The sequence below is a fragment of the Mycteria americana genome, chromosome 1 (assembly GCF_035582795.1).
Source record: "Mycteria americana isolate JAX WOST 10 ecotype Jacksonville Zoo and Gardens chromosome 1, USCA_MyAme_1.0, whole genome shotgun sequence".
NCBI lineage: Eukaryota > Metazoa > Chordata > Aves > Ciconiiformes > Ciconiidae > Mycteria > Mycteria americana.
In genome coordinates, this window is record NC_134365.1 from 161,460,173 (window position 1) to 161,484,947 (window position 24,775).

The window sequence follows — 24,775 nt, forward strand, 5'->3', positions numbered from 1 at the left end:
AACTCTATGATAATTCATGTTAAGGTAACTTTCTCATTAATGGGATTTGCCCATCAAATCCAGTGATCTTTCCTATTTTTTGTTTGAAAATAAAAGGTCGTAGTTTTTGTTTGGAGCAGATCAAAAAGAGGCACAGGGCAAGGCTTCTCCTTGAACAATCTCCTTATCTTTCACTACAAATTATACCATTCTTTCTGTTTTAGTCTTAAGGTTGTTAGCGATGACTGAAATTACTAAAGTATTTGTTCTAACTTTGCTATATATGATATGTTATGATATAGGTTTCTGTTTCATTAAGGTCAGATTTGCTGATTGGTAACAGTATGATATCCTTACCTAGAAAAAGTTTTCGCTTCTAAAAATAAATAAGTATCATTTTGCTGGCATTTTCCTCCATATACTTTTATTTCTATAGACAAAAAAGGTCGATTTATTTTTCAGTCTGCAAAAGAAATTTACTCTTTCAGTTCAAAAAGGTTTTTTTATAGCCCCATTGTTTTCTTGAATACTTGGAATGAAGAAAGCAAAGCTCCTTCAGTATTGACTAGATTTGAAATTTGCTTGGATCACTAAATTGGTCACTGGTTTCTTTGAAGAACACCTTCAGTTATATTATTGTCCAGTCTCTCTAATGTTTGTGTGTTTTCAGTTTGAGTATACATATAGCATACTTGTAATTGCTTTATCCTTAAAGTAAAAAAATTCCGAGGACTTTTAAAGATACATTTTATCTTATGCCCATCCATCTTGTAGCTATCTTTTCCTTTGTATCCACTCTTGATCGGCTATGAAGTTTTGTTTTCCAGAGTCCAGTTTTGCATTTCATTTTTAGGAGTGGAAAAATTGTATGTAGCTATGTGTTGCATGTATAAATCTATGCCTTTTAAAAGCATAATTATTGAATAAATACTTTTTAAGTAAAAGTGCAAGAAATTATGTCCCATGATAATCTTTGCAGAAGTTGCTTAAGCTTTCCCAGGTAACCACTGATATTCATCTTTAAACCTATGTAGACGATTGATTGATAGATTCATTTCATGCAGAGTAAAAGTTTGACTCTTGTGGTTCATAAATCAAGGCCATCAGAAAATCATTTTTTGAAAGTCTACTGGAAGTTGTAAAGATTGTGCTTCAGAAAATCCTATGTCATATGAAGCATACAAGGAACAATCAAGGCTTAAAGTGCCAACAGCTCCACGTGTTTAAATGTGCTGTCATCTGATCATAAATCATTTCAGAAATAAATCGTGCTCTGAGAGCTTATCAAATAAAATATTTTTAATCCTTTTTGCATACATTTTCAATTAAAAGATCCTGTTGTAAAACAGAAGTGTTCTTCTGTCTTGGGAAACAAAAACGTCAGATTTAGAAATATCTATGTGCTGTTCAGATCCAGGTCTGCATGCACAGGTTTTTGATTTACAAAATATTTTGTAAAGGGGCTTCCAGAGGTCCCTTTCAACCTAAACTATTCTACAGTAAACAAAAGCCAGGTTTCAATAAATTTATTGGTCATTTACATGCTTTTAATTAAGAAAATTCATATTTTTAATAACTAGAAGTTTCATCACTTGACACTTCTAAGCTTTTTATTTTTTACATGTTTGCAAAACTTTGCATAAAACTGTAAAGTGATTTGTAGATGATGATAACAGATAATGGATATCACAAAACATCATTATTTCAATCATTGTGCTCTTTCTTTGTTTTCCTCTAAGCCTTCAGCAATGTTAAGCAGGCAAATTTCTTTAGGTGTGGGCCAAATCTTGAAATAATGAGGAAGCTGGTCTGCAAGGTGCTGATATTTTTCAAAGGAAATGATAGGCAAGATTGATCGTACTTGCACAACATACTGAGAGACAGCTGTTTGTTTGGTTTTTTCTTTTAAATTAGGAGATTTAAAATAATAAACATTTATTTCTATGAGAAGTTGATCTACCTGGATCCAAGGTTTTGCTATCAGTTTAAAAAATGTGAGTGGCATCAAAGCACTATTATTTTGTATAACACAATTGTAAACAAAATTATTAAAAAATTACTTATATGAGTGATACTTACAGCACGGTATAGTACTCTATTCCACATGTGTAAAACTGCAGTGGTGAGCAAGTATTTTTTTTTTTCACAATAAATGATGATGTGTAGAATGTTTATATTTGAGTCTTTAAGGCCCAGAAAGGATTGCTTTGTCTCTGGAGAGAGAATATTAGTCAAGGAGCTATGGTTCACAGCAATTTGGCTGCCAGTATGTTCCATTTCTAATGACTTCTGTTCTTCCTTATCAGTCTAGCATAGCCAGAACCGCTCACTTATTATTTACAGAGCACAGTTTGGATTGCATCAGAGAGCTTCCACTCATCAAGCTGTTTCCTGGTATTAATTTAGCTCTTCCTCCCTACACCTGTAGCTGAAGCAAGTTTCCATAGTGCTTAAACTAAGGCTGGAAATAAGTCAAAAAGCTTTGAGACTTGGTGAGAAATTTTTATTTTATTTCATTTTTTTAAACACAAGGCTTACCTGAACACTGAAGGGCAATGCAAGGGATATTTGGAGACTTCTGGTAACAAATGAGTCCCAAAGGCTTAAGTCTGAAGAGCGACCTTGTACACCAGTAGCAAGTTCAGCTTCAAGGTGGATGGACTGGGAAAAGTGGGCTTTGGGAAGGGACAGTGTTCTGGCTACCTGTGTTCAAGGCTGAGCAGGTTTAAGAGCTGATGTGACTGGAGGACAGTTTCAGCATTCTCTCAGTCTAGTCCAACTGTTCTGTTTTGATTGGATTCATGCACTGACTGATGGCTTCTAAGTCATGTTTATCCAGATAATAAGAGGCTGTGAACAGAGAGTCATTGACCCAGTGGATTCTCAAGGTTCTCAAATATTGAAAGACAGCCAGCTAGAAGCTAGACCTCACACCAACCTTTCTGAACTTCCCAGCTTTCTGGGAGGCAATTTGACAACAGTCTTAGGCTGATCTGAGACTATCCCACCACTGATAAAGGCATGTCCCTCTCCTTGCTTCATGTGCAACTTTGCCAGCTCTTCATGGCCAGACTGCATGGTAAGTCATATCAATTTACTAACCAAGGTGAACAGTAAAAAGAAAAAAGGCTGGATCTGCAGCTGACTTTCCATATGACAAAAAGCATAGTTCTTGTAGACTTTCTGGGTGTCCTGTATACACATACTGGTGATAGACTATTAGGCCGATTTGTAAGTTTTCAGCTGCATTAGCCAGACGATGGGCATTATGCTATTAAGGTACTACACATTCTTATAAATGAAAAATGCATTTATATAATAGTGTTAGACTGATGGGAATTTTAGGGGAAGCTTAATAAGTCATTTGAATATTGAGATTAGAAAGTGATTGCTGTAACTCTTGTAACTGTGTATAAGAAGATAACATTTATTATCTGTGATTAAACGTGTGCATTGCTTTTCTTAAATGCATAGATTTTCTTTCTGTCTTTAAGATGAATGGAAACTCTCTTCCAACTAGCTAGGCTGATTCCTAGCGAATCCTTCTGCAACTCTCTGTGTTGGTCTTATAGCTGTCTATTTTTTCTTCCTAGCCAAAAGTCTACACTTCAGCTTAACTTTAACGTGCCTGTAAAAGTATCAGTGGGTAAAACATGTCCTTTTCAGATTTTGGACAATTATATTAGTCAAAAAATGGTACAGGCTACTGAAGTAAATATACTGTTTAGAATTTTTTAGCTTGCTGATTTCATTACTTGTAACAATTTCGTAGAATCAATGCAAAAGATGTGCAGTTTCATTGTCATAACCGTCATTCTGTAAAAAAGAGGAATGAAGAAATTTTCATTTTTTGTATCAGAACACCTTCTATGACTTGAAATGATTATGATAAAAAAAAGAAATCCCATGTGAATAAGTCAGTGTTTATTTTTCTTAAAGTTACTTTAAAATGACAGTTTTTTAAAGAAAGGGACGGTCTATCTGCTATCACACAGATGATGAAAAATATTCCTACCATACAATTTTTACTCAGCTTTTGTCTGGTACAAATAACTCCAAGTTCTTACAGCAGTGCAAGTAATAAAAGAAAAATTTACCAGTGTGTGTTGCAAGTTATTCCCCAGTCAACATATCTGTGGATAACTAGAGTAACAGTGTCCACTGCTGGCAAATCAGATAATTGCACTGCATATTAGAGCGATGTGCTGTTGAAAGGTTTCGACGAGTTAAGTTTTGACTGTGAGATATTTCGTAATTTAGGTTTGTAGGACCGTGTTGTAAAATCAGGTCACTATGTTAGGAGTATTCATGCTATTACAGCTAGTAATAAATGGTATAGTATTTGAATTAATAGCAAGTAATATCAGGTAATATGAGCAGGTATTGCAATACTTTTTTCAGGACTTAAAAATAATTGCAGTATTCATTATATTCTAGCAGTCCCATCTCCAAAATAATGAAAAAGATAGTAAAAAGTCTATGAACTTTGACTTGATGTTCTAATTTATGAAAGTAACAAGACAGGCAAGCAGAAGTTCTTGAATTGTTTTTTTTTTTTTTTCTTTTAGGTCAAAGCATTCATTGCTGGTTTTGCTAGATTTTTCTTAAACATGTAAATGAAATATATAAGAAATCAATGTTTCTATTTGGGAAGAAGTAAAATGGAAATGTGCAGCTTGATATAGCAATTACCACTAGTAATGATGAAGCTAGAGCTGAAGTAGACTGATTATCAAAGAGGAGGAGAAAAGGCTGGTATCTAAAAGTTATTTTAATCAATATTCTTCTGGTGGTTTTTTGTAGTAGATAATATTTGTTTGAGTCTGTTGCTTAACAATAGTATGTCAGTACAAAGAAAATCTTTCAGTCGCAGAAAATAATACAAAGTGAAAGAAACATTAAGGGGAAAAAGCAAAAGTTGCTTCCTATGGTAATATAAACTGCATTATCATGTCAGATACTCCTGAATATCTAGATTAACTAAAAAGAAGCTAAGGCATACTTGTTTTCAGAGATTTATATCTGTCGTTAATTTACTTCATTCAATAGAAATAGTAGACAATGCACTGAATTTGCTGTTTGTTTGGAAAGAGGGAAACACGGCATGTGGCTTCTTTTAGAAAACATTAGTTGTGTCTGAATCCCAGAGGAAGGGACGTTCCTTTATGAAAAATCGCAGAGGAGATCAAGGCTTACCCTTTGGATGAATGTGGCATTAGCCAGCATTGTTCTATAGCTACTTTTTCTCCCTTCAGAGACTTACTTTGTCCTGGTTAGTACCCAGAGAAATATTTTATTAACTTGCCTCTGGAACAAGAAAAGAACAGGATTTTAGGTTTCAGGGCTTTTTCTTTTCCTTGAAAATGTCTTCAAAATAGTATCAAATGGATTGCAAAACAAAAGTTATTTGAAAATAAATGGTAGAAGAATTGTAAACAAAGACAGATGACTATCAAAAAGTTCTTCTGCCATATTAATCACACTGCTTATTTTAGGTTAGATAGCAGAAGACTATTTTTTTCTAAATTATTTGCCAGGGAATGTCCTTCATGCTTTCTTCCACCACGAACTGGTATTGCGGATGTGTGTATATATATGCATGCAAGTGCACAGACAGCCATGTTTCAATCCTTCCTGTCACTGGTGACAATCACTTTCTATACTTACAGGATTACTGGATGTATTTTGGGAGGAATCATCCTTCTGCTTCTCAAGCTAGTAATTTATGTATGTCTCAGCTCATCCTGTCTTTTCTGTTCAGCATTTTATTGTATTGGATATAATGTCCTTTTTGTCGTGGCTCTCTGTGAGACAACCAAAATCCAACACCTCCCTTGTTCTTAAAGTCCAGAAATATAACACATTTTTTCTCATTTTCATATGTTTCATATCTGTTCTGAGGAAAGCAAGAAACTCTTATATAAAGAATTAAAATTAATATTTTGGAGGACTTTAGAAAAACACTGTCAGTAAGCTCAGGCTGTATAGTTTATATATATATATATATATATATATAAAAAGCATTTTATACTTGTATATTTTGTGTGTTGTCTGTGTGCACTGATATTATTTATTTCATTAACAAAAAGACTAAAGGATTTGATTCCTCTATGAAGACACCAGTTGGAAAGTGAACATCTAATGAACCAATAAATATTGTGATGTAATGTCAAAGTCTATGAAAAGAACAATCCCCTGTGTGTATGCTGGTAAACATTCCCCGAATCACTGTTATCCATGGAGCTGATTTTTTTCCTTATAGTTTGAAATTTTCATATTGATGGCTACTTTTCTATAGACCATGGGGTTTTTTTCTAGAACTTGCGCAGCAAAAATCAATGTGTGTTTAGGATAGTATTTGTGAAGATTCCAATGAAGAGACTGCTAGTAAGTTCATTGCAATCTCCTTAACTTTTTTTCTGTTCTAGGAGTAGGAAACCCTCACAGGAGAATATTGTCAAGCAGGCATAACAGCTTACATATTGTCATGCTCTGCCAGCTGTACTGACTCCAGAGGAAGTTCACTGTAGAGACCAAATTTTTCAGGAATGGCGTTCCTTTTGTTTCTGTAGAACAAAATTAAGCAGACTCACATTACAGAGACTTTCACTTACTTGGGAGAATAATAGCAAAGTCTGTTGCATGTTTCAGAAGTCGGGCAAAACAGAAGAAAGTCCTGCTGTGGCTAGATAAGCAAATGCAACAGATGTTGTTTTAAGCTGTGTGTATAAGAAATTAATGAAGAAGCTCTCCATGCTGTATTTAGGTCTCTCAGTCTTAAACTGCTCCGTGCATCTGTGTGGACTAGGGAGGGGGGGGTTGGTTTTCTTTAACGAAAGTTGTTGTTCTGGCTTGTGTCATGGGAGCCTTGTCTGAAGCACTCTGGTGGCAGATCTTCTGCTATTAGTTTCAGTGGGAGGAAAATAAATGGCAATGTGTTTCTGTTGTTAGTAATTAAGAATCTCTCTTTAAGGGGACTATTTAATATTTAAAGTTAAAATCATATATATGTTGCTGCAGAAACCACAATGTATTTCATTTTTAATTACTTTTATGGATTTGTTGTGGAAAGTGATCTTGATTATTTTTTTGTCGTTGTTGTTAATAACTGTTGTTTAAAAGCGGTAAGTTGGAGGTAAGTTTTGGGCCTGGGTGAACTATCCTGGAGAGCCTCATATGATCTGTGTGCTGTTCAGATTGTCCTGTCAATCCAGCTGATTTCTTTTGTTCACCTGGTCTCAAAAGAAGTGGTATCAAAAGTAGAGGACAGATAGAGTGAAAACTAGGAAGTCATGAAAGATATCACAGGACGTGTGCTAATAGTTAGGAGCTGTAATCGTGTGTCTTATCTTGCTGAAAGATCAATTGGTAAAAATAGCATAAAAATCTCCATTCACTTTTCTCTTCCCTGTTGAAGAATGAAGAGTTAGCCAATGGAACTGAAAATGAAACTCTAAGTAGTTAAAGTAGGTATTTTCCTTGACACAGCACTATTCATAAGACTCGTTACTACAGTATAATCAATGCTAATTTTAAGGGAAGGAGGAAAGCAAAGTCAAAAAAAGAAAAAGCAAAACCAACCAATTTGAGAATTATGTAATTTCTAAAGAATAAGCCAATATCTATTCAGTGCTGTCATATTGGTCATCCACAAGACAATTTTTTTCAGTTCCCTAAATGACCTTGGATCCTTACTAGTGTAGAGGTACTCAGTCCTTCAGGCTGCAGACATATCCCAGGTAATGTGTGAAAGAAATGTCACCAGTCGACGCAGAACAAATATTGTACTAGCTAAGCCACTGGCTCTGAGCTGGTATAGTCATTCTTAGTTCTTTAGAGGTCATGTATATTAATGTTTACATTTTCATAGTTCTCTGCATAACCAGTCATTTAATGTAGGACTACCTTGCATGGGGGATTAATTTATTCTAACACGTACATTAATTGTGTTTTAATGGTTCTTCTAGTAACTTGGATACATAAAGCCGAGTAAGTCCAAAGCGTGTGAAGAAGCTGGCTCAAATATATGCAGTCCTTTAAACAACACACTTGAAGCTTACTTTTGTCTTATTTAAAGTGATTCACTTGACCTGTTTAACCAATTGACTACATAGGACCTCCTATGTAGTCAATAAATTTTAGTAGGTATGAGTTTGGCTCCTTGAGTGCATCAGAACTTATAAACAAGAGGTTTTTTCACTTCTTATGCATACCTTGCAATTGTTAGGACTAAATTGGTACTTTACCCCTAGAGTAGCCTTTCCAGTTTGAATGGAAGTTTAAGGAGTAAGGTATTACTCTGCAACTATAGCACACACCATCTTCAAAAAAAAAAAAAGAGAAAGCCTTTTCAGGGTCATGAAATGATCTTCAACTCTTTAGAGTCTGGAAGAACATATAGATTCACAATACCTTACTAATGATTTCTAGAATATAGGATAGGTTGACTTTACAGCATCATATTCTAGAGTATTTAACTGGACAAGCGAGCTGTGTGTGCCTACTGTTGGCAAGCAGGTGGAATAAAAACTTTACTAGAGCTCATGAAAGTAAAACATGTTTTAGCAATGTAATAATCTGGCATTTTACACTTCTAGAAAATCTCTGCTTGTAAGGACTTTGGGGTATTTTTCTTAGGGTTTGATTTTATTTGTTTTGCTTTTGATATGAGGAATGGTTTCAGGATACGTGGGAGGAGAAAATGTGGGTGGAGTGTGTATATGTGGGAACATACCTGTAGAAAGACATTTTTGTTTATATTGAAATGGTTTATGAAAGGGGAAACTCTGTAGAGTTTTCATGTCTGCATTGACCAAAAATGACTCTGTAGCTTGTAACTCTATCCAACCTAATGCAAAACATACAAGTGGGAAAAAAAAAGAACAAAAAAAAGAACACAGCTCTTAAACCATAAGGATGACATTTTTGATTCTGTAAATTTTGTAGCCTGTGGATCTAGGTTAGGATAGAATATAAAGCATAGCATCTCATTTTTCCAAATGGAAGCTGTTATAAAAGCATTTTATGTATCATTAGTACATGTATATACACAAATATTAACGGTGTATATTTTAATATTGAACTTTGATGCCTGAAAATAGCACATTGTAATATACATTTTAAATCAGACTAAATGGAATATGGTTTGTCCCCTGTAATACAGCAAAAAATAAATTTAAGGAAGAATGATGTTTCATACTCTAGTATATAATAAAGCAAGTATTTTGTGCTGTTGAATGCTTTCCTCTAAAATTCATTCAAGCAAGTAATTTTAAAGATTCTAAAACGTTTTTGTTTTAGAAAACTCCTGAAATCCATGATACATTAGTAGTTAGAAATGAACAGATGGGAAAATAGAAAGTATTGAAAAATCCCTTCTCCCCCCCTCTTTTCCTTTTAATCGTTTGTTTTCATATCCAGAGTTTTGTTAATCAGAATTAAAATTCTATTTTAATGCAGAAAATGTTATAACTAAGATATTTCCATTTGTCGTAAATGCATATTCTTACACAGTTACTAGTCTTTAAGGTAGCCGATATGTCCATACTTCTACAATCCATCTGTTAGCAAAACCTTCACTTTGACTAGAATTGCACACATTTTATCACAGGTTAAGACAGCAGATGGCTCTCTTGAGTTTTCTTTGCAAAACCTCAAGCTGTAAACAACTGCTCTGCATTTCTGAGATGCAAGTAGAAGGCTATTGTTTTTGATCTCTGGAGTAAGAAACACATTTTCTCTTGTCTATAGGAATACTGCCTATTTTCACCTTCGTTCCTTCCTTTCTCTGCCATCACCCCGAGCATCGTATCATTGAGAAATGTCAATGTATTTTGGCAAAAGCCCAGTATTTGAAGGGAACTACGGAGAAGGAACAATAGTAGTAGATAGTATATAGTGACTAGCATCATTGTATAATATAAAGAGGTCCCTCCAGCAAAAGGAGACGTGGAACCCGCATCTTTTTGGAGAGGGTTTCTCACACAAAAGTTAGGGCTGTATGTATTCCACTCCTAAATTCCTATGAAAATTAAAGATAGTGGAGGGTTGGGCTTTATTTCACTCTACTCCCTCTCATTCATTCCTTTGTTTGGAGCCAGGTCGAGCAGGAGACTTTGGGCTGTGTCCTGTCACCCCTTCCGCCGGTGGCAGAGGATGCCCCAGGGCCACACGCCCCCAGGCTCTGCTCGGCTGTCCATGGTGCTGAACGCAGAGACCGCCCCGGGCGCGGGCAGCCGGCACCGGCACCGGCACCGGGGCGCGGGCCACGGCCGTGGCCGGGAGGGGGGCCCACTGGGGCGGCATTTGGAGGAGCGCTTCTGTCTTGAGGAGACTTAAGGAAGGCAACACCGTGCCTTGTCCGCTGCTGGGAAGTATGGAAAAGGGAAGCAGTATGCAAAACTACTACAGTGAAATTTAAAATTAAAAAAAAAAAAACAGCGAACCCTCTCTGTCTAATTGCATTAGTGAAGGTAATTGTAACCGTTGTAAGGAAATTGCTGCTCTGTAAAAACTGCCAGACAGAAAATCCAGTGCGAGTGTTTTAGCTGAATCTCTTTAGAGACACTTTTAAATAGAATTAAAATGTATTATCCAGATCCGATTGTGCAGGTTCTGCTCCTAGCTGGTCTGGTATTAGGACAAAATCCCTGTACAAGGGAGTTCCCACCATACACTTTTGCCCTCTGTATAAAAATAGCTCTTTGTAGATTAAAGGATTTAGGGAAATAATGGTCAATATCAGAGATGCTGAAGCCTCTGCTGAAGCAAGAACCTACTCTTACCTACAAGGTTCTGTATTGCAAAGCAGCAAATTATTCCGGATGGATATTTACACTTCAAAGCCTGTTTTTATAAAGAGCCATCTAATAAGAAATTAGAGTATTCTGAAAACAGTATAAAAATGAGATATTTATTACATGATATTTCCCTGTGCGAGCATCTGCCCTTCCTTATAGGATAACTCTACATTTTTTTCTGTGTAGCTGCTGGCTTCCTTTTTCTACTTTCCTCTGGTTAGTTACAACTTCAGGAAGTTTCACCATTAGGCTGACAGAAAGTAAATCCGAAAAAACATTGAGCCCTTATTTGAAAAGGGAGAAGACCCAACAGAAAAAGATGAAAGAAATGAGATGTCGTGTTTTATATGGTATTTATTATCTGCAGTGTATTGTAAACTCCTCGGGGCAGAGACTCCTTAGGCATTCTGTGTCTAGTGAGCTTGGCTGGTGCTTGCTCAAGGGCTCCAAGACATAGACTATGAAAAAATGAAGAAATAATTTTACATGGTGCTGGCGATCAATAAATTTACCTACTGCAGCTGTTTGTGGGTGCCCTATGGAATTCCTTCGGTATTTCTGAAACCTCAGAGATCAGTTCGTGTTCCGAGTTAAAAGTCTGCTGGTGCAGACTTTTCTCCCACAGAGCGCGTGTTGGTTTGGGCGGCAGGTCCCCTCAGCCTCGTAGCTGCGTTTCTTCCTCACGGCTCTAAAACCTTCGCATGCAGCAGAACCCCCTCTCCCGTCGGACTGCACCCCGGCCCCGTCCGTTCCCGGGGTGTGGGGCGGGGAGGGCAGACGGGTGCCCCTGCCCCGCTGCGGGCGGGCCGGCCGGCAGAGGGGCTGCCGCGGGGCGGGGTGCCCCTGGGCGGACCGCGGTTCCCCCTCACCCGCCTTCCTCTGCCCCCACAGCTTCCCTGGCCCGGGGACGGGGCCAGGTACCGGTGTCACCGCCGGGTGCGGCGGGGGGGCCGCCCGCGGGCAGGGCGGCAGGGAGCCGGTGACAGGGAGCTGGCGAGAGGGTGCGTGCGAGGGTGCCCCGGTGTGCCGGGGTGGGCGGCGGAGAGTGGGGGGGACCGTGCGCCCCTCCGGCAGCGCCCAGCGCCCTCCTCCCCCGCGGGGAGGGAGCCCCGCACGAAGCCATCCGGAAAGCGAAGGGGAGCAGAGGCAGCTGGCGGCGGATCCGCCGGGAACCCGCTGGTTCCCACCAGAAACCCGCAGCAGCAGCACCCCTTCCCTCCGCCCCTCGCCCCCTTTGCTTTATTCTCCTGCCTTTCCCCCGTCCCTTCTCCACCCCCTGCACCCTCGCCGCCCCTCGCCTTCGGGAGGACAGAAAAAGCTCCAGCGGTGCGTGCCTGTGTGTGTGTGTGTGTGTGTGTGTGTGTGTGCGTGCGTGCGTGTGTGTGTAGGGGAGGCTGGAGCGGGGTGGGACTGACGAGCCGTGATTACAGCTCTCCCCGGAGAAGAAGATTGCTCTCTCCAGATGCTGATTTCTGAAGCACTTGGCAATCATCAGGCGGGAGCCTGGAAGAGGCGGCGGTAGCCGCCCCGGCCGCGGCGATGGCAGCGGCGGGCGAGCGGGCGGCGGCGAGGGGCTGAGGGGCAGCCCCGGGAGGCGACGCTGCCGGCCGGACCCGACCCGACCCGACCCGACCCGACCGAGCGCGGCTCTGTCCCGCGTCCCGCTCGCTCCGCTCCGCTCCGCTGCGCTGCGCGCCGCCAGCCCGCCCGCAGGCAGCCGCCGCCCGAGCAGGTGCCCCTGCGCCGGGGCACGGCGGGAGGGGCGGCGGGGCACCCATGCGGTGACCCGCGGCGGCGGCAGCTCCCGCGGGCCGGAGGGAGGGGTGCCCCGCTGCAGCCGCCTCTCGGGCCGGAGGAGGCTCCCGCTCGCCCGCGCCCCCGGGCATGGGTCCCCGCCGGGGCTGAGCGCCCCGCCGCCGCCCTCCCCCCTGCCCGTCGCGGCGCCGGCCGGCGTGGGCGAGCCGGCGAGCAGCCATGGCAGCGGCCATCGCCAGCGGCTTGATCCGCCAGAAGCGGCAGGCGAGGGAGCAGCACTGGGACCGGCCCTCGGCCAGCAGGAGGCGGAACAGCCCCAGCAAGAACCGCGGGCTCTGCAACGGCAACCTGGTGGACATTTTCTCCAAGGTCCGCATCTTCGGGCTCAAGAAGCGGCGGTTGCGGCGCCAAGGTGCGTCCCTGTGGCCGGGCCCGCCCGGGGGGCTCGCGGGGGGGCGGGCGGGAGGGGGCAACCTGTGGCGAGAAACTTCCCGGGCCGGGCGCCGCACGGCGGGAGGCGCCACCGCCGCCCCCGCTCCTGTCAGCGGGCGGCTGCCGGCTCCCTGTCAGCCCGCGAGGGGCTCGGCGGGCTGAGGGGCGCGGCCGCCCCGCTGAGCCTCGGTCGGGACGCGGGGGCCCGCCTTGCCGCCCGGCTGCCTGCGCTGGGCGGGCGCCTGCCTGCCTGCCTGCCTGCGCCGCCGCCCCGCCCGGGGCGCCGCGGCCGGCGGGCCCAGGCCGTCCTGGGGCTCAGGTGTCGGTGGCGGCAGGTGGGCTCCGGGGCAGGAAGGCCCTCGGGGGAGGCGACCCGCGTGGCGTGAGCCCTGCCCGTCGCCCCGCGTGTCCCTGTCTCGCCCGTGTTTTTCTTTAAAGGACAAAGAGCACACAGCGCGGAAAGCTTCTTAAGCGTCCGGTGGCTGGGAACCGTCGCTCGCCCGTCCCTTCCTTGAGCTGCCCGCTTGGCTTTGGCAGGCGTAGGCTGGCCGTAGCGCAGGGCTCCCGCTCCCCGCTGCCCAGAGACTTCCCGGTGGCCAAAGTGAGAGATAGGGCACAGCTGGCAGCTGTGGGGGTGCTGCTCTGCTTCCCTGTGGGTGCCCGGGTGTGGGTCTGTCTGCTCCCTGCCCAGCCCCCGATCAGGGCCGCTTCGTATAGACCAGCAAGTTTTGCAGGCAGTTCTTCTGCGGGGTAGATGGCCAGCAGTCAACCGAGATGACTAAAACTAGTACGGTGGCGATTGCATTTTACCAGTGCTTTGTATTAGAACCCTAGAAATAAAAGGAGTTAAATGATACTGCAATGACTTCTCTATTTTTTTGATTTTGTGGTATTCAACTCAATATTCAACAGCGTTCAGAAATGGTGATGACTTATTCTGTACTCGTCCTCAGGAAACAAGTAGTTTTAGAACAAAAGGATTGTGTTACGAAGAGTGAAAAATGTTAAGTATCACTGGAAACGTGGCTCATATCTACCAGTCAATGGTAAAGTACAAGCCATCCTCTGTTACATTAGAGAATGCCACCATGTGTTGTAGTTTGGTATGTATACTATAGCTCCTCTTTAGCTTGGGTTGGAAGATAATTTTAAGCAGCGTAATCAGTGATCTGTCGTGATTGATCCTTCCTGCTTTTTTTCCACGCTTCATACTTAAAATAGCATAAATTGACAAAATCCATACGATTTTATATTTACATGGCTTTATTACCATAAGGATTATTTCTTGTAACTCCTAATGCAAGCTAAGTCTTGCCATTTTTAGACAGTACAGTGATATAGGGAAGATGAACAAGGACATGTCAGTGGGCAAAATCTATGGTGGCTTATTTTTAGGCAGTCTGCATGTGTGCTTAAAAAGGCAGCTAGAGTACTTGGTTTATGATGGTGGATTTGTATATGTGATACTTGTTCATGAAAACAAGTTTAGGGGGATTTGCTAACTGAGCAATTGTTCTCAACCACCTGTGCAGTCTTATTTGGGGGAAAACTGTGTATTTGACTATATTATGGTTTGAGGAGGAGGTGACTGTCTCACAGCACCGAGATGCCAAACATTTTCTTAGGTAGGAAGGAGCTTTAAAGAGACTTCTGAACTCATCCTTTTTCATTCATTCATTTTTCATAAGGCAGTTTGTGACATTCTTGTATAAGAGAACTGGATTAGAATATAACTCAGCTGTTAACCCATACCACTGGTACAGGTGATTTCAGTCCGAATAATCAGAACAAGGGCTATTCATTGGTAAAGTCTGCAGCATCAGACCCCCGAGTTTATTTTCTCTACGAATCCTTCAAATGGAGACATGGTGATATTTATCCATTGATTTACATTAAGGTCTCAGAATTACTGCTCATCCATAAGAATCCCTGCTGAAAGAAATACTATCGCGCCTTTTACTGTGTAGGTTCATGATGCGTGAAGTGATACATGGAGTACCTGTGGATTCAAAGTTGCATGCTATTTAGGAGGGAAAACGAAGAAACAATCAAGCAGAAGTCATTACTTACACATCTTATGCAGAATAATTTGGAATGAATAATCATTTGGAAGAAAACACATTTTATAAGGCTGATTGCTTTAGAAGTACCTTATATGAGTTACAAAATGGACATTTATGAGAGTCTCTTTTTAGTTTTCCTAAACTGAGTTAAATGACCACTGAATTCTTCACTGAAATCACACTGTCAAACCCATTAAAATAAGTCTTTGCCAAGCAAAATAGGATGCATTTCAAAAGATCTGTTGTCAGAAAGGTGCTATGGGATTTTGACAAATAAACCTTGTGTAAATGACATAGAGTGTCATGAGAGCATTGTGAAAAATGAGCTAATTGAGATGTGACAAACCATCCGTAGCATTCTTGTACTATTCAATGGAAGAGTAGAAGTATATGTAAAATATTTGTTATGTAGAGCAGTAAAAGCTAGACTGTATTTCTCATGGAATAAAAAGGTGTTTTGCTTTGTACTTACATATGAAAAATAGGTGTCTTCCCATCTTTGAAATAGTCAGGCAGCAAAAACTAGTGATGCTGCTTTTTAAATTAAAAATATACATTTACTCTTGTACAAACATGTGTATGTGAATTAGATAAATGGATATGCACAATGTATGCACACCTACCAACATGTTAGCAAACTTTTGAAAATATTCTTTATTTTTAAACTCTTCTTAAAAAATGCCTGTTAGTACTGTTCTTGTACAGTGGGATTTTTTGTGAACAAATGAAGTTATTATGAATACATAACATGCTAAAATCATATGTATCCCCAACTGAATATAAAATTTTTCTGCCATTGTGACTAATTTTCTGTTCATGGTCCTTCCTTTAGGGGCATACTAAAATATCAACAGAAGAGTATTTTGGGAGACTAACATTTAGGAAGGGTAGAATTAAAGATACATCCAGGAGCTCGCTCAGGGTAAAGAGTAATATTTGTATTTGCTTATATAGTGGCTCTAATGATAGACACAATTGTAGTTTTAAACAGCTTTTCTAAAACTTTGATTAATGAATTCAACTGGCAAAGTGATTTCTGTGGGAGACTTGTCTGATAATCTACTGAGTGGATGAAACCATTTTCATTTACCAGTCAGCTTTGATTCATATGGTTTAGTATTATGATATTTCAAATTTATTTCATCTTTATTGGATCCTACCTGTCATCTGATGAAGAAATCACTGTCATTAATTTCCGGTTACCCATGAAGCAAAGATCTTGCCTGACACTGATGCCAGACATCAATCAATTTTGAATCATCCTGTCCTGGATTAGAGGTTGTTCAGTTATAATGGTTTAATTTATGTTAATATAATCACAAATGGGAGAATTGACAGGCAAGATTTTGAGTCTTCATGTGAATTAACCTTATATAACCTTGGGCTACCCAATAAAAAGAAGAAAACAAATGTCAGTTCTTCACCTCACGCAACTACAGTGCACAGAGATTAAAAACGTATGCTTGTCACTAGTGCAAATTCAAACCTCTTAGCCTGTATTTTCATCTACATATCTAGCTTCTTTGCTAATCTGAAAAATTGTCATTTGGTTAATTAGGTCCCTTGAGAGTATTCTACTGGAAAATACTCAACATTTAAATGTATTAAAAACCAAGTGTGATGTTTACTGTTTCTGTGTGCTAATACCACATTAAAACTTCTAAATTTATACATAGAGAGTATGAATTTTGGAATGACTTGGCCTCTGATTTTGTACATTAATGTTTATGAGAAAGAGAGACCTAGGGAACATGTTCAGAAAATGCACTGATTAGATTTTATTGCATCTACAAAGGTAATTTAATTCTCCAAAGAAAGCATTTTTGGAAAATTCCTCAGTATATCAACTAATGTTTTGTGGCAGATGTAGGAGTGGTCCATAATCTCAGATGTAAGATAATTCCCCATATACGTAGTGCCTTAAGTAGTTTTTAGTTCTCCTACTTGTGGAATGATGTAAGTGGACCTGAAATGGAGATCTATGCACGCAGGTGTAGGTGCCTCGTTTCCCGAAGCTTAAGAAACCGCATGGAATCCCAATCAGTTAGCCCCAGATGATCTGGCTTGCTCAAAGTTTCAGCAGACCAAAACCTGTAGCTGCGCTTTCCTATGTGACTGTCCTCAGAATTAATTATTCTCGGCAGTTCACTAAAGCCCACAGCTGCTGCATTGTCTAGGTACAAGACCGTCTATTTTTCTGGGTGTTGAACTGATGTTGCTTATTCTTCACTACTTTTCTTCAAATGATATTGATTAACCCACAACCCTTTTGGAACTGTAAACCCAGTCTTAACAGTATATATATGAGATTTTTAATTTTTCAGAATTTTTCCTTCATTGCTGCTAAGCAGTTCAAAGGACAGCATGATCATCAAAAATTGAAAATGTGTAAATATGCTGTCTCTCATGTAAAATATTCTAAACATATTTAAAAATTATTTTTGAACATGTGGTTTGCTAGACTCAGTGTCAAGTTTTCTTTCCCGTGCATTCAGTATTTCACATAGACCCTGTGCTTGCTAAGGGAGGCTTTAAAAAGAAATGTAGTAATGGCTGTAATGTAATTCTCTCATTCCGAACTGGTCTTGGTGGCTCTAAAAGTGATTAATGAGATGTTTTTTTGAGAGGAAATGGGGAAAAAATAACTTTAAAATGGTAACAATTTTAGGGACTATTGATTTTTAGAAATATCTTAAACATGGCTGATAGACTAGTGGGCATTTAACATACATGTAGTGCTGTACCGATGTTATTTCAGAATATCTCCTGTTTTAATGTAAAGCGAGTAGAAAAACTTAACTATACCCATTGTGTATCTTAAAATATTGTGCTAAAAGTAGAAATCAGATAAGTTCAGAGAGCAGTAAGCATTTTAACTTATGTTTTCTAAATATTCTAAGTTTGGTAATAGTTGCAAGTTAAGATTTCTTTGAAATTTCTCAAAGACATAATTGTTGTTTTGGCTTGAATTCCTTGCTTGTTTTGTCTATAAAAGTACTGTGGTGTTTGGGGATTTTTGGTCACTTCTTTCTTCCTCATAAGCATTGGTTTACATTTATTATCTCAGGAAATTTGCATATCTGGAGGATATGCAAAATTGGAGGAACCCAAATTTCACTTTTCCTATATACAAACATTGCTTTTCACTATCTTCACTTGGTAATTGGAGATTTAACTCTTCATTAGCAAATGAACTCATCACTCTTGAGTGATCTTGCTGGATCTCCAAAGTTCAGGCAGTTTCTGTCCACATATAGTGATCTTTTTTTTAAGGTCCATCAGTTACTGTATCTATTAAATGCATTGTAGAACTAAATTATCTGGTTAATAGAGATATTAAGGGAGATTTCAGTATAGGTGGTTTCTGATTCATGGCGGTGTAGTGATAGAAATATTACAGGAGAGGTCAGGTTTCTATACTGTATTTAAAGACAGAATTCTGTCTTTTAACAGTATCTAATCTATTAGTGGGTGTCATTTTTTCAGAGTATTTCAGTCTGTTAATTTGAATTAAACTAAAATGAGTGCTTAACACTCATTTTGAATAATGAATTTTCAAGTCAGTAGCTTATAAACAGCAGTAATTAATTTTAATATAGAGCTAACACGCAAAAAGTTTATTACAGAAAACTTTGCTGTTAAAGTCTTTTGATTTAGACTCTAAGAATAATTTAGAAATTTGAAGATTCACAAAACTGTGAGATTGGATACCCATTTTTTGTAATGAGTAAACAGAGGCCTATCTTGCTTGGTTGTATGTAAGCTCTTTTCTACCTTGGGCAACTATTAGAGTTAGTGATAGACAGGAAGATATACCCCAATGTCATGTACTCTTACTGTGCCATCAGCTTTTTCTGAAAACCTTTGAAACTGGTACATTTTTGTTCTCAAGAGTTATTAGTGCTAATTCAGATCTTACGCTCTGCCATACACTGAGTGGTGTGAAGACAGAAAGAATATATGATACTGCATTCCGTGGTAGAAGAGGATGAGAAAATTAGTAAAGCTCTGATTTTCTCTATTATGATCTAAAATCAGCAACCTGCTTTCATTGCATGTAGCCCATAACATTTCTGTACGTTAGGGGTTTACTTTTTCATTTCAATTATATAAATCAGATAACTTGATGAGATCAAGTTTAGATCTTCCAATATATTTTCCTGTGGGACTGAAAATGAGGGAACATACCCTTTCCTGGTGCCAAGAAAGAAACTAGCTGCTTTTGGTGCCAGGATTTAGGAATATATAATTGGATCAAGTTAGAGACGGGCAGGAGTTGAGTCCAGGGCTCTCGAGGTTTATTAAAATTCAAATAGATGGACTATGTTGAAAAAATACAGAAACCCTGTTCCCTCAAGGTTTTCAGGATCCCAGGTTGGTTTTGTTGCCATTTCATAAAATCGTGAATACAAGCTAATAAACATGATATTGGTTGTTTCAGTAGATTTTCATAAATGAAGCTAGAGAAAGTTGACTGAAATTGGAATGCGAAGTATATCCTTTCTCTAGGATATAAAGTATAATCTCTAGGATGTAACTAAATTAAACAATTTAATTAAATCTGTGGTCTTGATTCTAATCCCTTGCCCAGGTGTAGAACTTTTGAAAGGCATTGGAGTTGCTGTGCTATAAAACTGCTGTAAATTGAACCAAGATTGGACTGCTGATTGGCAGTAATCAGCATAAATAAATGATGGAACTCAGCATTTGTTTAAAATATTAAATCAAGAATTTCATTTCATGTAAGAATAATTCAGTATTATGAATCACAAGCACACAGTCTTTTTCTTTCTGTAGAAGTTAATTTTAAAAATAATGTAAAAAGAAAAAGTCCTTCTCAATTAACTATCATTTCCATTGCAAAGCCCACCCTTTCTACTTTATTTTGCACACTCCAAGATGTATCCAGTACACTAAGTGTAGCTGCTGCTGCTTCTGTTTTGGTACTGTAAAGCTCCAAAACACTACTCCAGAACTCCAGAAAACAGATGTTTTCTGTACTCCAGAAAACATCTAGTTTTGGTTGCTAGACTATTTCCAGTGTTTTTGAAAAAATGCAAATGAGAGAAAGGAAGTAATGATTTTTTAAATTAGTCTCCATTTTTTAATGGTTCATTGTACAGGTAAACCTGAGTGGAATTCATGTCCCAATGAAAAGGGACTTTTCAAGCCTCAGGGCAGTTTTGTTACTGAATTTCAAAGTCACTCAGCAAACAACAGATATGTCAGGCTTAAGAAAAGGTCAGCAGGTTTCTTTACAGTGGAGATTCTTGTGGAACTATGAACCTAGAGGTGGGAGCTGGTACCAGGGTCTCCCTTAATGCAGTAATGCATTATAGGTATTTCTAGTTTGGTTTTGAAGAGAATTTGCACTCCCTGAGTGTTATAGAGAGACTTCCTTCCTTCCTTACCAAATAAAACTAGAACAATGGTGTTTTTTTACTAAAAGCACTATGCTTTTATTGTAGTATTTTCTGTAGTGTGAATGAAAGATGTCTTTGGAAGGCAACTATTTTCTTCAGATTTCTGTGATCATAAGTACTAAATTTATGGTTTATATGTACCTCTTTATATGAAAATATTACGTATCTATAATGCCTAGATTATGTTAGTGCTCTTCTTTAAAAAGTATATTCTATGATGAAACAGTGAGTACCTCAGCACCAAGAAGTCTGTTTCAGTATGATACTTATATTTTCTTTCCCAATCTGTAACAGAGTTTTTCACATAACAGCAGACTTAATTTTTGTGATTAGAACAACGTGTGTGAAGTTTACTGGTAATTCATAAAGAACAGTCTGTCTGCTAGAGTATAAATAAAATAGGTATTTATGGTTTTATTTATTTTGGTTTTAATCCGTGATCATTTCTTCTTTGTTTTGTTTTTAAGAACAGCCTTATAACAAATTGGTATGCTCATATATGTGATGAAGTAAGGTTTTTCTCCAACCATTCTCCCTTGTAACCTAAACTCTGTAGTTCATGGATTATAGTTCATAACTGTTCCAAAATCTTGCAACATTTACTGAGCGTTTAGTTGTTCACACACTTACTGCTGTACGCATTGTGAATATCCCAGCTTAAATAGATGCTCCTCTCATTTTCATCTATGTAGCTTATGTATAACCGAGGCTTGAATTCCTCTACCTTAATTAATGGTTTGTATCTCTTCATATGAAATTCTGATGAGTTGAAAAATTTACCACTGTAATCTGTATACCAGTGACTACGAAATAAATGAATTCTTAAACTTCATTGCTCTATTTTCTTCTTTCACTTTTCTTGCTGTGTAACCAGAACAGTTCCTTCTTTGTAATCAGAACAAATACACATGAATTGTGTACTATTTTGTTCCCAACAGCATTTTAAACTGTGTTATTTAAGCCAACAAAAATAAGATTCCATCAACTATGGAATCTCTTTCTATGACACTAGAAAGAAACTTGCATGGCAGGAAGGGCTTTGCTACAGCCTTTTGGGTTTTAGCAAGGCTCCCCTTGTGTCCACTGCAAGTCTTGTCTTATCAGAGCTCGGGTCAGGCTTGTACCTGGAGGTATACTTATGGCATCAGTCCTGAAGATTACCTATGCTTGCCCTCAAGCAAGTAGAGGTATGATTACAGGATGAACACCTAAGTATGGTTGCCTACCTCTTTTCTTGTGTAGGGACACACAAAAAATTAATAATGGATTCCTCCCGCTATTAGTTCCTTTTAATTATCTTACCAACCGTGTTGGATCATGACTGTGCCAAGAAGTAGGACTAATTATAAAATAACACGGGCTACTTTAGAATTTTTTAACAGAAAACTATTCCTGGGGTTGAAAAGTGGAGAGATTGATCCCTGCTGATGCAGGTACTCTGAAGAAATGCAAAGCTTTGTTGTTTCTAGTAAATATTATTGGACTTTGCTTGTGTATGTTTTAAGGATGTTAAAATATATATGTTCCTTCTTAGGAACTCATTAGAAAATTATTAATAGTGAACAATATACATCATCATCAGTTTTCACTGCCGAGCAAGTTATTTTTTTGTCTGAATAGCTTTGTTTGGGCAATCAAGTTTTGTGTTTATCACAAACTCCAAAGAGAGTCTGGTGAACAGATGATTTATATGTTTTTATAAATATTAAAAAATGAAGACCGTAGTCTTAACTTCCTTACTAGCATAGTTTTGGCTTGCTTAAAATAACAGTCTGGATTCTGAGAACCTTTTCTTACTTAACTTTTTTTTCCACCTCCCTCTGAAGATGGTTTTAAGCAGAGATTAGTTTATGGCTGAACTCTTCCAGGCATTAGATTAGTAAATCCCACTTCATTATTGCTTCCAGTTATGTTTTAGTTGTCTGACAAAGTAGAAATAACTGTCATTCTAGTTCCTGTGTCCGTAGACTTTTGCTAAAGCGAACGAGAGACCTGCTTCCACAGAGCCTCAGTAATGTTTTTTTGTGGCAATATTTAAGGAAAAAGAGATAAAACTTTTTGAATTCCAACTCTAAAGGTCAGATGTCCCCAAATTTGCAATTTCTGTACAAGTAAGAAATTTAGCATTTTAGCCCTTTTGTAGATGTAAATTTATTCACTAAATTCTGTTGTCTAAGTAGCTTATATGTGCTAAACAACTGTGAGGTTGTGATGTTACTACCCTAAAAACAGATCTTTTGATGTAATGCACATGATTCTGGAAATTTTTGTAAAATTGATATATAATGCTCTGTATAAAAGGTATTCTGTTGTAACTTCTATGCAAAATGAGCAAAAAAAGTTATGCATGTAAATAAATCAAAATGAGTGGATGGCTCAGATTTATATAAATTATGGCATTTAGAAAACCCTGAATGTTACTAGTAAGCAGCCATCTTTCTTTGGAAACAGTGAATATCACTGTAGAGATAAGATATGGCTCCAAAACACAGAAAGAAAGAAAAACTAAGCCATTCCCATTAGCCGTACTCTCTAGTTCTCTACTTACAGGTAGGTATATCAGCACTCTCAGACATTTTTTCTCTCAAAAGTGTGTCTCTGTTAACAACAGAGAAACAAAGACTCATCAGGTTTTCCATACATTTAGAAGCTACTAAAATCATTGTAGGTTAAGCCTGAATAATCTGGTTGTAGTTAAACTAATGTATGAATAGTCATTTGTATCTCGTTGTTGCGATGACAAAGTGGCAGGAAGAAGCCAATAGTCATCTCAGGGCCGCTTATCACATTCAGTACAATTCAATCAATCAATCAATCATCACCCTGTTTACCAGCGTTTTATGTTGCAAATGTAATGGTTGAAATGAACGGGTGGCATAAGCAAACATTTCTCTTGAATTACTGGGGTAGCTTTCTAGGTCATTGGATGTCAGTGGGCAGGTCCTATTCAAAGTTTGTCATGGATAAACAGTCAAAAATTCAGGATCTGACTTACAAAAACTCTCCACTTGCAGAGCTCCAATAAGAGCAGCTAAAAAACCCATGGTTTAAGCAGACTGAGTGGCACAAGTATGAGGAACATGGTGAATCTTATCTTAAAAAAATGTTTATGCTTAGAGGTTCTTAACTGTAATTTTGTCAGCTCGTTACCAACTTCACACAGTATCGGTATTTTGGTTTTCACAGTTGGCATTTGTTTTAAATATAGGGAGGGATGTAAGGAAGATAAGCCTGTTTTCTACTCTTTGCTAACGAGCGTTTAGGTATAAGTAGTGTAAGGGTGGAGTGTAAGTAGTTAAGGGAGGAATGCATTGCTAGTAAATTGCTGATGCTGTTATTCCAAAAGCATTCACTGCAAATTTTGGCTAAACTTTTAAGAAAATTCCATCATGTTAAGGTGTGGAAAGGGTAAGTTGAATGCACCTGAGCAACCTGACTAGAGATGTAAGTACTTCTAGATTAAACTGACTTGTAAAGACAATGTAATTTTTATTTTTTTAATTATTTCTGTCCTGATACTAGTATCCATCTAGGACATAATTGAGGTTGTTTGGAGCAGTTTCTTTGAATTTAGGCTTCTTACTCATAGTAAGTATGAGTAAGTAAGTACTCCAAGTAAGTAAGTAAGTAAGTAAGTAAGTACATAGTAAGTAAGTAAGTAAGTAAGTACTCCAAACTTACTTACTATGAGTAAGAAGCCTAGTGTGATTAACTTCAGTTCCTAATTACAGTAGGAAAACCAGCCACATTTGGAGCCTGAAGCAGCAAAAAGGTTTTGCTTCTTTTCAGATATTTTTGTTGCTTTTAATCATAGCAAGGATGACACAGACTACTACAGACAAGACCTGATGTAGAAACAGTCTTTAACTATTTGCTATTTATTTTTATTCTATTTACGCTATTTATATGAGATGCAGCTAGTTTTTGATTGTGTAATAGTTTATGTATATAATGGTGTTAGTTCCAGTTGATTTCCAGATAGATGCGTGCTATGACATAGGAACAATTTGAGTGTATGCTGTTTATTTTCCAAGGCAGTTCAGATCTGACACCAGAGGACTAATGGCGCAACTCTCATCCTGAGTCCAATAGATTGTGGCATACTGAGTTCTTTTTTAGGGATATGTCATAGCTGTGTAGGAGGTGAAAAAATGTTTCTTCGCTTCTGCCATAGTATCAGCAATGTCTCGCACAGTGGCTCTAATATGTTGACAGCTCGGTGAGTCCTGAATGCCTCCATTTGTTTATCGGGTTGAATTTTTATCCCTGTGAAGGCTTTTTTTTTTTTTTTTTTTTTTAAGTAACATGAAAATTACACAGTTTT

The 24,775-nt window shown here is 39.0% G+C and overlaps 1 protein-coding gene across 3 annotated transcripts in view; it reads left to right on the plus strand.

Annotated features, from left to right (window-relative positions):
- The window catches only part of FGF14 (fibroblast growth factor 14), a 411,362-nt gene that overhangs the window by 260,790 nt on the left and 125,797 nt on the right, over window positions 1–24,775 (plus strand). The window contains exon 1 of one of the 3 annotated variants that reach the window (XM_075491950.1): window positions 12,753–12,945. The exons of the other annotated variants lie outside the window; for them this stretch is intronic. Coding sequence (XP_075348065.1) covers window positions 12,753–12,945 — 193 coding nt within the window. Of the gene's footprint in view, window positions 1–12,752; window positions 12,946–24,775 lie in introns of those variants that run through there. 3 annotated transcript variants of the gene reach the window in all.